A 13,659-nucleotide genomic window follows, 5' to 3' on the forward strand; every position below is an offset into this window, starting at 1 on the left:
TCCACTGGGCTTCCTCTCATTCACACACATGTACTCATTCTTGCTCCTGCTGACTTTCATTCCCCTGCTCTCCAGAGCATATCTTCACCTTTTCAGGCTAAACTCAACCTGCTCTCTATTCTCACTGCAGATCACAACCATCTGTTTGTGCATGCGCCAAACGGATCTAGAAGAGGGTACGGGCCTTTACAAACATGGGCAGCCTTCCAGTATTCTGCAGAATTTAATCACTGTGGTCCTACTTCTTAACATGCTACAGTGTTGATGGTTTTTCACGCTCTACAGATTTGTTTTTTTTTTTAAGCTGGAATCATGTTTTGTGCAGGATGTTTACATTGGTGACACTTTTGGATGATGTCACAGTCTGCACATCTGCTGTGTGTAAGGTCAAAGGGTGAGGACAAGAAGAACTGCCACTCTGCCTTGTTAATGACTGTAAAATTGCAGTGGAGTGATCGCTCATCTCCACAATCTTTGTGCTTGCAGGTCAAGCTGGATGTGTAAATCTACAGACAGCTGCTAAAGAGTATATTAACATTTTTACAACAAATTCCAGCCTAAATTCATTCATCTGTACCACAGTCACACACTTATTTTGTTCCAATACAAAAGTAATCAGATATTACGATAATTAGCTCACAGAACCCTAACCCTAACCCTAACTGACTTGTTGGGTATTATAATGTTTCCAAGTGGTGCATCTGGATTGATCAGTTATAAATGTCCTTGTGACAAAAAAAAAAAGTTAATTGGCAGCAGCATGCAAAGATCTGCAGATTCCGCAGAGCACAGGTCCAAATTAGATTAGATCCCCTGATTTAAGCTGTTCCATGTGACTGCAACATCCTTTACTGTCAGACTCTGCAGGACAGAGTTCTGTGAATTTTTCCCGTGCAGATGTTTTTAAACCACAGAGGCGCACACAGTTTAACATCCTGATCAGCTGTTGGAGTCTGATGACTTTGGTTATTTTCCCACCCGACCTGTTCAGCTGTGCACAGCTGTCTGTTTTCTGCCAGTCTCTACATGCTCCTCATAACATCATTCCTTTTTTATTACATTCATCCTGTGATTTCACTGTATGCCAGAATACAACTCCACCCAGGTCTTACAGGAAATGAGCACATTGCCTTAACATATGACTATTTTCTGTAAAATACTGACATCTAGTGGTAGAGTCAGCATGTATTTAGTCAACTGTGCGTAATTTGCAGAAAATACCCCCGAGGAGGAAGGCATGGAGGCTTAGCGGTTAGCACGGTTGCCTCACAGCAAGAAAGTCGTAGGATTGATTCCCCAGCAGCAGAAATGTTGAAATTTCAGAGCTATTTGATGCATATAAATGAGAAATAAAATATTTTGTAAACATGTTAATTCAAGAATAATATGATAAACACTTTGCACATCTATCACAGGTACACTCCCTGGAGGGGGGGGGATGAGCTATTTACAGCTATTAATCAAGAATATTTTATAATAGCGTATTATAAAATAATACAAATAGAATATAATATAAGTTCAATATATTATATTTATATAATATATATATTATAATATTATATAGTTATATAGCATGACTTGACTTTTACTATATTTTTAAATCACATATAAAATACTCATAATATCAACAACCAAGAATAACAGGAGAAAAAAAAAACAGGTCAAAAGATATTCAGAAAGTACAGCAGATATATTGTGTTGAAACAGATATTATGACATATTTGACTATAGTCATTAGGATATGGATTTGCCAATACTTAATGTTAATATTTCTGGGAACAAAACGACACTACTTGTCATCAGCATAATTATACTTTTAAGTTAATGTTGATGAGGATCTTTAAAGCTACATTGTACAGGATTTGGGTCTTAGGTTCCTTTTACAGCAGATAAATAATTCTTTCAAAGTATTTGCACATTCATAAAAGTTTTAAAATATATTAGGACGTTGACCACTGGGGAACTATGGGTTCTAAATGTGGTTGTTTGTGATTTATATGAAGGACAGCTGGTTTTGGGGGGAAATCTGTTCACAGTTATGCTACAATTTTTAAGTATTGGCATTGAAAATTTTCTTGGTTTCTATAAAAGTCTTTATTGAAGGTTTAACCTGTTTTCAGTTGTGTTCAATTTTCTAAACTTTATTTTTGTTGTCAATAAGCTTCTCTGAAGCTGCTTAACCAGTACAATATTCCACGTAAAGAAATAACTGAAGTTTTATATTTGCACTATTCACATTACCCCCCTTGCTCCCCTCCCTTCTAGTTTTTCATATACACCTCATCATTCTGTAGTTATCGACACATAGACACATATGCACACACACACACAAATGCACATATATACATACACACACACACACACACACACCTTTTAGGGACTGTAATCATGCATTCAGTATATCTGGCCTGTTTTATTTATTTATTTATTTACACGGTCTGCAACTCCTGGCACATTGCACTTTGTTTATGGAACTGTCATGCACACAACACTTTTATCTATAGAGCTGCTATGCATAGAGCACTTTTTGATATCCCCTCCTGCATTTCTTTGCCTACTGTATTCTCTGTGTATATAGTTGAATGTGTATTTTTGTCCTTTGTCTTAAACTGTTGTATGAGTTTTTATGCTAGACAAGGTGAAACTGCAATTTAAATTTTGTTGAATTTTAGTCACGTCTTCCGAAGAGGAAGCAGAGACTGGGGACTTGGAGGCGGACTCATCCATTACCCAGGCCGAAGTCACCGAGGTGGTTAGAAAGCTCGGTGGCAAGGCTCCTGGGGTGGATGAAATCCGTCCTGCGTACCTTAAGTCTCTGGATGTTGTGGGGCTGTCTTGGCTGACACGCCTCTGCAACATCGCGTGGCGATCGGGGACAGTGCCTCTGGATTGGCAGACCGGGGTGGTGGTCCCTCTGTTTAAGAATGGGGACCGGAGGGTGTGTTCCAACTATAGGGGGATCACACTCCTCAGCCTCCCCGGTAAGGTCTATTCCAGAGTACTGGAGAGGAGAATTCGACCGATGGTCGAACCTCGGATTCAGGAGGAGCAGTGTGGTTTTTGTCCTGGTCGCGGCACACTGAACCAGCTCTACACGCTCCATCGGGTGCTCGAGGGTTCATGGGAGTTTGCCCAACCAGTCCACATGTGTTTTGTGGATCTGGAGAAGGCATTCGACCGTGTCCCTCAGGGCACCCTGTGAGGAGTGCTCCAGGAGTACGGGGTCCGGGGTCCTTTAAGGGCTATCCGGTCCCTGTACGACTGCAGCAGGAGCTTGGTTCGCATTGCCGGTAGTAAGTCAAACCTGTTTCCAGTGCACGTTGGCCTCCGCCAGGGCTGCCCTTTGTCACCGGTTCTGTTCATTATTTTTATGGACAGAATTTCTAGGCGCAGCCAGGGTGTAGAGGGGGTCTGGTTTGGGAACCACAGAATCTCGTCTCTGCTGTTTGCGGACGATGTGGTTCTGTTGGCTTCGTCAAATCATGACCTTCAGCGTGCACTGGGGCGGTTTGCAGCCGAGTGTGAAGTATCCGGGATGAAAATCAGCACCTCCAAATCCGAGGCCATGGTTCTCAACCGGAAAAAGGTGCTTTGCCCTCTTCAGGTCGGTGGAGTGTCCTTGCCTCAAGTGGAGGAGTTTAAGTATCTCGGGGTCTTGTTCACGAGTGAGGGACGGATGGAGCGTGAGATCGATAGACAGATCGGTGCAGCATCTGCAGTGATGCGGTCGCTGTATTGGACCGTCGTGGTGAAGAGAGAGCTGAGTAGGGGGGCAAAGCTCTCGATTTACCAATCGATCTACGTTCTGATCCTCACCTATGGTCATGAGATTTTGTTCATGACCGAAAGAACGAGACCGCGAGTACAAGCGGCCGAGATAAGTTTCCTCCGCAGGGTGGCTGGGCGCTCCCTTGGAGATAGGGTGAGGAGCTCGGTCACTCGGGAGGAGCTTGGAGTCGAGCCGCTGCTCCTCCACGTCGAAAGGAGTCAGTTGAGGTGGCTCGGGCATCTTTTCCGGATGCCCCCTGGACGCCTCGCTGGAGAGGTGTTCCGGGCACGTCCCACTGGGAGGAGGCCCCGGGGAAGACCCAGGACAAGCTGGAGGGACTACATCTCTCAGCTGGCTTGGGAACGCCTTGGGGTTCCCCCGGAGGAGCTGGGGGAGGTGTGTGTGGATCGGGAGGTCTGGGCGGCTTTGCTTGAGCTGCTGTCCCCGTGACCCAACTCCGGATAAAGCGGAAGAAAATGGATGGATGGATGGAGGCATTTTATCAATGACAATAAAAGGCATATTATCAAATGTCTTTCTTTTTGGGGGAGCTGTGTGAGAAACTGTTGAGACACAATTCTGCTGTGTTGTCCAGAGTGTGAACATCTTAATTCTGTGTTTGGGATTACATGCAAACAGAAAATGTCCAGATTTGAATCTTGTTAGAGGATGGACAGACATGAATTCTGTCAGGTCTGCAGCAACCTCACAGGCTTTTATTTTGAAATACAGGCTCTTATTGTGGAAGTGCGTATTAGTCCGATCACCTTTTCACGACTTGAATCATCATCAAAAAATACACAAGTATGCTAATTTTTATTAGATTAATTTTCTGTGGCTGATATGATCATTTGGTGATTGTAGTAACCTACCTGTGGCCACTTGAGGGCAGTACACACCGGTGATTACAGAGGTCTTTCAATCTCAGCATCTTTCTGCCCGATTTGCCTTTCTTTCCTAAATACACGGACACTATTCTCCGCAGTTTGTGTTAATTTTATTTAATTTTATTGTATTTGACATAAAATGTCATATTTGTGCACTTTCATGCTTTCAATCAGTCATATGACACGAATCACATAACAGTCCACGCGAAATCTGCTTCTCGTATCTGATTGGAGCACGCGCCTGTACGGCTCAACATGATTGGTCGAAACGCGACGCCAGGAAGTCGCGGCGATGATTTGTAAATTTTCGTTTTCTTATTTTTTTGCAGTCATGTGTGTTTTAAGTTGATTTAGTTTTGATGCTCTCGTCGGGGAAACAATGTGGTGCTTTTACGCTGCAGTTGTTCATTTGTGGGTCGTCATAGGTAAAATAACGTTTAATGTTACTTGCTGTGTCATGATTTTGTCTGAGTCGTTTTTTTGTTTGTTGATTTGTTTTTGGCTGGTACGCGTCATTATATCTGTGTCTAAAAATTGTTAAATATCTGTTAGTTTGGTTTGTTCTTCGGTGGAATTATATAATTTAATTACCTGTGCATGCAGTGGCAAGCTGATTTATTTTTTTTTCTTCTTCTCTTGATGATGTAAACCTGTCTGTTTTATGACGTGTGCTTCTGCCTTTCTTGGCCAGGTCACCTTTGTAAAAGAGGTTTCGATTTCAGTGGGCTTTTTAGCTGATTAAATAAAAGTTATTATTATTTAATTTATGTATAACTGTAGCTAAAAAGTAAAATTGTTCCTCCTGTCTTAACTTTTTTTTTTTTTTAAATCTCTGAAGTTGTTGAACAATAACCAAAAAACAACACACACACTGATTTTTTAAAAAAAATGCGTTTTTAAAATGTATTTTTGGGTTAAAGTCTTTGGATGGATACATGAACATTTTTAAGTCAATAAATATGTCTTGAACTTCATTTATGTAAATTATTAAGGAATACAAACAGTATGGAAAATCTGTGTAGGGTATGTATTTCACAAAAGTTGGCATTGCAAAAAAAAGACTTGCAATGAAAGCCATCAAGACACCTTTGACACCTCTGAATGAATTCTAAAGTTTGTAAAAAAATGAGGTCAGTGTGTCCCAAATTTTTTCTTCTTTTACACATTCACTGGACAAAAATGGGGTGAATGTTTTTTTGTTTTTCGAATGAAGTGATTTGTAATATTAAACTGGTAGAGCACTTATTAGAGCCCATGGATCCACCAAAGTCCATAATTCTGCCATATCTGGATCTGTAAGACACTTTCCAGTTTTCACCTCAAGATATCTGCATTGTTTTTAAATTAATGTTTTGTAATGTTAGTAAATATGAACTGTTTATAGGTTCAGAATCACGAAGGCTACAGTCCAGCTGTATTTCATGGTATTTTTTTATTTATTTATTTTTGGTTGTATGTGTAGTTGGTGTCCTCATAGGTTAAAAATGTTGTAGTTGACTTTACTGTATTAGCCACACTGTCAGCTCTGTCAGTCAAAGCTCCAACAACAGCTCTGTGAAATATGTCCAACATCCACTGTCCGAAGAAGAACCGGAATGTTGTAGTAGTCTGGATCCATATCAGATGCATTATACAGTACACATGAAAGTGGAAGCATAGCCAGTACAGACTTCTTCTGAGGTGAATTTAAGCACTACCTCTGGATCATCACTAGAATGTAACAGATTCTTCCCTTAATAATGTCCAATAATATTCACCAAGATATAAAAAAAAAGTGTTTTTTTTTTTTTTTTTTTTTTATGAATCCTGTCTGAATTCTAAATGGAAGTGAAAATGTAACTTTTACAGGTGGGGGAGGGGGGGTGTTTGCTGCAAAGAATCCATCAATACTTTTTGACTTCAACATTCTGATGTTTGTCTGCAGTCACAGAAGGAAAAGCAGTTCCTTCACTTCCAGATTTTGGGAACACTTACCATGTCAAAGGTAAGCATGACACCAACAGATTTGAGGATTTGTTTGTCCTGGGAATGGACTTTGGTGACAGAAGTGTTTGACATTTTCATAGGAGTGATATCTCTGCCTTACGCTGAGATCATTGAGCCATTCGAGTCCTGGTTCGACCTCAAAGCGAAGTCCAGTCGGCTTGATTATTACAATGGTAAGAAGCTTCTACTTACTTGGAAAGTTCTTTTCTTAAACCTGATTACATGTATTTGTTTTCTTTAGTTTGTTACTGTTACTGAAATGGAGATCCTCTTTTGTCAAACCAGTTTGTCTGAAGCGGAACATCATTAGTCTGTGCCCGAGCGAAGGAGTGAAAAATGACAAGTCGGCACTACTGGGGGAACTTATTCAGTGCTCATGTTACATACTCATGTGACTTTGTACCTCATATGGTCTCTCCCTGTCAGCTGTTTTGTGTCCTTTTTAACGGCACGGACTCTGGCCAAAGCTCAAGAATTGCTGCAGCACCATATCTCTGAGTGATAAGTGGGTTTTATGATAAACAAATGGACCAAAGTCCTACAACCCCAATTCCTACAACCCCAGTTCCAATGAAGTTGGGATGCTGTGTAAAATGTAAATAAAAACAGAATACAATGATTTTCAAATCCTCTTCAACCTATATTCAATTAAATACACCACAAAGACAAGATATGTAATGTTCAAACTGATAGACTTTATTGTTTTTGTGCAAATATTTGCTCATTTTGAAATGGATGCCTGCAACACGTTTCAAAAAAGCTGGGACAGTGGTATGTTTACCACTGTGTTACATCACCTTTCTTTCTAACAACACTCAGTAAGTGTTTGGGAACTAAGGACACTAATTCTTGAAGCTTTGTAGGTGGAATTCTTTCCCATTCTTGCTTGATGTACGACTTCAGTTGTTCAACAGTCCGGGGTCTCCGTTGTCGTATTTTGTGCTTCATAATGCGCCACACATTTTCAGTGGGCGACAGGTCTGGACTGCAGGCAGGCCAGTCTAGTACCCGCACTGTTTTACTACGAAGCCACGCTGTTGTAACACGTGCAGAATGTGGCTTGACATTGTCTTGCTGAAATAAGCAGGGACGTCCCTGAAAAAGACATTGCTTGGATGGCAGCATGTGTTGCTCCAAAACCTGGATGTACCTTTCAGCATTGATGGTGCCATCACAGATGTGTAAGTTGTCCATGCCATGGGCACTAACACACCCCCATACCGTCACAGATGCTGGTTTTTGAACTTTGTGCTAGTAACAATCTGGATTGTTTTTTTCCTCTTTTGTCCAGAGGACACGACATGATTTCCAAAAACAATTTGAAATGCAGACTCATCAGACCACAGCACATTTTTGCACTTTGCTTCTGTCCATTTCAAATGAGCTTGGGCCCAGAGAAGGCCGTGGCGTTTCTGGATGTTGTTGATGTATGGCTTTCACTTTGCATGGTGGAGTTTTAACTTGCACTTGTAGATGTAGCGACGAACTGTGTTAACTGACAATGGTTTTTTTGAAGTGTTCCTGAGCCCACGCGTTAAGATCCTTTACACAGTGATGTTGGTTTTTAATGCAGTGCCGCCTGAGGGATCGAAGGTCACGGGCGTTCAGTGTTGGTTTTCGGCCTTGCCACTTACGTGTTGAAAGTTCTCCAGATTCTCTGACTCTTCTGATTATATATGGACTGTAGATGATGGAATTCCTAAATTCCTTGCAATTGAATGTTGAGAAACATTGTTTTTAAACTGTTGGACTATTTTTTTTCATGCAGAGGATCACAAAGTGGTGATCCTCACCCCATCTTTGCTTGTGAATGGCTGAGACTTTTGGGGATGCTTCCCAATCATGACACTCACCTGTTTCCAATTAACTTGTTCACCTGTGTAATGTTCCAAACAGGTGTTCTTTGAGCATTCATCAACTTTCCCAGTCATTTGCTGCCACTGTCCCAGCTTTTTTGAAATGTGTTGCAGGCATCCATTTCAAAATGAGCAAATATTTGCACAAAAACAATAAAATGTATCAGTTTGAACAATAAATATCTTGTCTTTATGGTGTATTCAATTGAATATAGGTTGAAGAGGATTTGCAAATCATTGTATTCTGTTTTTATTTACATTTTACACAACGTCCCAACTTCATTGGAATGGGGGTTGTACTATAATTGCTTGTTCCCAAGGTCCTCTGGCTGATTTCCACCAAACTTGATATGAGGTTGATACTCCACCTCCTAGATATTGTCCTGAAAGGGTTTGTTTTGACATAGGTCAAGGTCCTTGGGGTGAAATGTCAAAATTAGCCACCAAAACTAGTAAACACATGGAGGTGGGTTTTGGGATTGCTTAGAAAAGGTCAAATTTTCCAAAGGTCAAGGTCACATCCATCTGTCTGTGTGACTTTGAATCCCAAATCCTACCAAAATTGGTATGTCGATGAAGACTGACCCTGACAACGGTAAACAAATTAGATTTTTACCAAATGTGTCACAAACTTGCTTGGCTTCCAGAGCTGCCTTCACAAGGTCAGCCAGAGGTCTGTCATTTGGATGACTGTCCAGGTAACTGGGGTCAAATGTCAGATTGCTGTACTACTTGCTCATGCCCACAGGTATTTTTGCTTTGTTTGATATATAGTAACTACAGTCACAGTAACTACTATAACTATAGTAACTACAACAGTATATTCTGCTGAAGTTGTCCTAAAGGAGCTAATATGTCTCATCTAGAAATTTTTCACTTTGATCACAACAGGTCAAGTCTCAACCTACCAGCTGGCGGCGGACCAGGTGTATGGCACCTCCTACAAAATCTCTCCTGAAACCACTGAGGAGGAGTTGAATGTGATTAAATGCTTTCAGGTCAACGGGACAAAAAACAACCCCATTAAGCCGCAGGGGTCGTTGCCAGATGTTCAGGGCTTCCAGGTGTGTTTTCATTTTAAAGTCACGGATGCTGTGTTTTAACAGTAACTGTCCAGTCAGCAGAGGGTTGAGTATTTATTTACATGCAAATTGTTTTCATTGTGTTAATGCCTGTATAGTTCTTAAACATGGAGTACTTCAGAGGTTCCCTGTGTGAGGTTTGGCAAAACGTGACCACTGTGGGCTACAAGAAGAACACGTACACACTGTGGGTGGCTCACTCACAGCAGGGTGCAGCGTCTGCCACGCCTGTCCATTATGAGATGATGGGATACAACACACTGCTGGGCTCCCACTATGACAAATATCTGGTGGACTACGAGGAGTACAGCCCTCATGTGGACCCCAGTGTCTTTAATCTGCCTGAAGGTTTGTGTTCTGCTGCTGCAAGAATTTTTAAATGACTTGCAGAAGGTGAAAGTCAAAGTTTCAGACACGATGTGTTATGTTGTAATGCCAGGTGGGTATATGCTGCTTCTGATCTCTGGGTCATTCCACATGAAATCTCCCTGTTCATGGTGTCAGATTTGCTTCATTTTCATAGTTTGTAGATTATGGCCCTATTGGTGAAGTTTGTTTGTTTTTTTGTTTGTTTGTTTGTTTGTTTTTTGTGAAGGTGTCAGTCCATACCCCAAAAAACGGTTTTCTTTCAGAAGGGTCCAAAAAAAAGGGAGGATAAAACGGTTGTTTTTCTGCATTAAAATGACATAAATGCAAGAAACTTTCAAAACCACTTTTCATTTATTTCAGCAAAGACTACGTATATTAGGCAGTGGACTTAAAATGAAGTTATATATATTTTTTAAGCTGTTCTTTGACAATTCATACATTGAAAAGTATAACAAAGGAAACTTTTTTTTTTTTTAAGGTTTAAAATGGTCAGTGTGTAGAGGTGAACCCTTGGAACGGAAACGATAAAAAGCAAGGCCTGATCTATTATCCTTTTTAAAGATATGGCCCTCCTAACTTTCTAGAGGGAAGGCTGTTTAAAGTATGAATATTTTGGATTTTTATTGTGTGTGTGTGTGGACTGCATTTATGTAGCGCTTTTCCATCAGACGCTCAAAGCGCTTTACAATGATGCTTCACATTTACACACCAGTGTCAGGGTGCTGCCATGCAATGCGCTCACTACACACCGCGAGCAATTCGGAGATTAAGGACCTTGCCCAAGCACCCTTAGCAAGTTTCTGATCAGGCTGGGATTTGAACGGAGGATCTTCTGGTCTGAAGCCCAAAGCTTAGCCACTAGACCATCAAAGGGAAATATATATATTAAGTTGGGTCCATAATCTACAAAATGTGGAAAATAAAGCAAATCTGAGGCCAAGAGCTGGGTGCCAGTTGGTGTGTGTGTGTGTGTGTGTGTGTGTGTGCGCATGATGTGCACCTGCCACTGTCAGGGCATTCAAATTGTTTTTGAGTTGGTCTGTGTTCAGCAGCTGCAACACTTCGATTGTTGCTTTGGTTACACCTGGGTGAACTGGGACAATGCAGATGAAGTGTCTTGTCTAAGAATACAGACCGATTTGTTTTCTAAAACACAGGTCTCCATATACCACTGAGCAACATGGTCTGAGGTAGCTGCTCAGTAATTGTTCTGTTACTTGAATATCAAGCTTAAAAATAGAGTATAAGATTTCTTTGCATGTGAATGCAGCTGTAGTGATGAAATCAAATTATTTCACACAGTAATTTGGTGTCTTGTTTCATACCAGCTGCCGAAGTGGATTTTACACACCGGAATTCAATAATAACTTCCTGCGTTTCCATAGAGATTATAGGTATAAAACAGTTAGTTAACGTTTCAGTGCTTTCTGATACGGCTCCTTCTATGATGTAGGGATGACCTGTGGAGAATTTCCTGGTCCAGGAGTGGAGCACCACCTGCTAGCCAATCCAATGAAAGAACTCATTCACACCTCTGCCGCCGGCCATACGCAAGATGTGTTCAACCATTTCAAAGAGAAGTTCCAACGCCACTACCGTGATGAAATGGAGCATGAGATGAGGGAGCACGCGTTTGTTCATAACCTCCGGTGAGAAACCCTCAATAAGCTGAACTTTTTCCACCATTCCACACACTTGAATTTTTGTGTTTTATTTATTTATTTTTTTTACTCAAAATGCACACATCACTCTAGTAGCCTCTCACACTTACTTCCAAGAAGCTGCAGAACAGTCGTTATAATCACCTTCCTAAAAGAATACTTTATTTTAAAGGTGCATGAAATCATTTTTGTTTAGTTTTGATTTTAATTCTGCCTCTAGATGTCGCGCTACCTCTATTTGAAGGATAGCCCGACAAACGGCACTGAATTGGGCCAGATATTGGCTTCTTTCTCCTAGCCTGTGATTGGTTGGCGGCTGAGATGCTGACGTCAGCCCCTCATTGATGTGGCGTGAGCGCTGCTCTCCTATTGGTTGTTTAGGAGTGGGAACTCTCACTCCAAGATGGAGGCCAGTATCTGGCCCAATTCAAAGCTGGGCCAGTTGAAGGACCAAAACAAAGTTGCCAAACAGAAGTAACAGCAGTTGAAGCCTTTTAATACATGGGGCTTAAAAACAGACTCGCGTGCACTAAATGTGTACATTAAGGATGCATCTTTTTAATTTGTTTCCTCAAAAACAATTAACTGTACCATATGTAAATGGGATTTTATGCATAAGTAACTAAAGTCAACTCACGTTTTAGCTACCTTTTTAAAAACATTAAAAAAAAATCACTCATGATCCCATGTTTGTACTGTTATGCAAAACTTGTTTGAATATGGGTAAAGATGCACAGCACTCTTGGCTTTCAATAAATTCTTAGCATTTGTGAGACTTCAGTGGTGATTAGATTGTATTGCTGAGTCATTGTGCTTTTACCCTTTTTTTTTGTTTATTATTCAATCAGGGTTCTAGTTTTTGGAAATCCACCCAAATGCAACAGAGGATTTAAAAAAAATAAAAATTAGTCACAGGTGAACGTTTTTGATCGAATACAAGAAAAACATTCATTGTCATTGTTTTCAAGCAAGAGCTCATCAGAATATGCTACAGGACTATGGGATTGCCAAAAAATTGTATCCCTAGTGTACATGCAGAAATGTTGCACATTAGACGTGCATGGGGACAGAAAAGTTCAGAGCACAGAGGGAGTGTCGCTTCATTCTCTGCACAGCCACAACTCTGTCAGAATAATAAAATGTGTGATGATAAACGAGTGCTGACAAACACTCATCAGTGCCACACAGTGGCATGTTATACACTAATTCCTGTCATTTGGAATGCATTTAAGTTAATTTTAAAGACTTTCCAAACAAGCAAATGAACAATAAGTGTTTCCAAAGTTTTCATACAGTTGCATTTGAATGTAAATAAATTTGAATGCATCTAACTGTGAAACGTGAAAGGCTTTAACACATTCCTAAAGTTAATTATTAATTTTATTTATTTTTTAAATAAATGTCCATCAGGTATGTCCATTCCAAGAATAGAGCTGGCCTGCCCTATGCTCTTACTCTGAACTCTCTGTCCGACCTCACTATGCCTGAGCTGGCCACCGTGAGAGGGAGGAAACGTGTAACGACCCCAAACAGAGGGCTTCCTTTCCGTTCAGAACTGTACTCAAGGGTGAAGGTACCGGACTCGTTTGACTGGAGGCTTTACGGTATGTTGAAACAGAATTGTTCATCATATTTGTAGTTGTAAGAGGGTTTAGTCAGGCTTCATAATTTCACATATAATGTTGAAGAATTTGTGGCTCTGAAGTCTCTTGTCTGTGTGCTCAGACCTCGTTCAAGGTCTCACTGGCCCTGACCCCAGCAAGCCCCACCTCCTTATGCACTTAGATGGACTGTGTTTAATTAAATGCGAGCGACAATATCTGATGCAGGGGGAAGAAATGCAGCAAATGCGGAAGTGTCAAAACCTGCAGTTCCTGGAATAGCCGCTCGAGGGCGGCTCCAACATCAAATCATTCACCATAGAAGCCCATGTTAAAATGTCCATCTTTAGAGCCTGGTACAAAAAAGCAGTTTTTGTTTGAGTATAGCTAGTTTACATGTTCACAACAAGTGTGTGTGTGTGTGTGTGTGGGGGGGGGGGGGGGGGGG

General features: G+C 41.0%; 1 protein-coding gene across 1 annotated transcript in view; it reads left to right on the plus strand.

Annotated features, from left to right (window-relative positions):
* The first annotated feature begins 4,949 nt into the window (after nucleotides 1–4,949).
* LOC117502130 (digestive cysteine proteinase 1-like) overlaps nucleotides 4,950–13,659 on the plus strand; it is a 12,375-nt gene continuing 3,665 nt past the window's right edge. Inside the window, exons 1-7 of the mRNA XM_034161138.1 lie at nucleotides 4,950–5,081; nucleotides 6,581–6,640; nucleotides 6,723–6,815; nucleotides 9,390–9,562; nucleotides 9,679–9,928; nucleotides 11,403–11,598; nucleotides 13,021–13,214. Of these exons, the coding sequence (XP_034017029.1) occupies nucleotides 5,036–5,081; nucleotides 6,581–6,640; nucleotides 6,723–6,815; nucleotides 9,390–9,562; nucleotides 9,679–9,928; nucleotides 11,403–11,598; nucleotides 13,021–13,214 (1,012 nt within the window). The 5' untranslated portion in view covers nucleotides 4,950–5,035. The remainder of the gene's footprint in view (nucleotides 5,082–6,580; nucleotides 6,641–6,722; nucleotides 6,816–9,389; nucleotides 9,563–9,678; nucleotides 9,929–11,402; nucleotides 11,599–13,020; nucleotides 13,215–13,659) is intronic.

This window comes from Thalassophryne amazonica, chromosome 20 (assembly GCF_902500255.1).
Source record: "Thalassophryne amazonica chromosome 20, fThaAma1.1, whole genome shotgun sequence".
NCBI classification, from domain to species: domain Eukaryota; kingdom Metazoa; phylum Chordata; class Actinopteri; order Batrachoidiformes; family Batrachoididae; genus Thalassophryne; species Thalassophryne amazonica.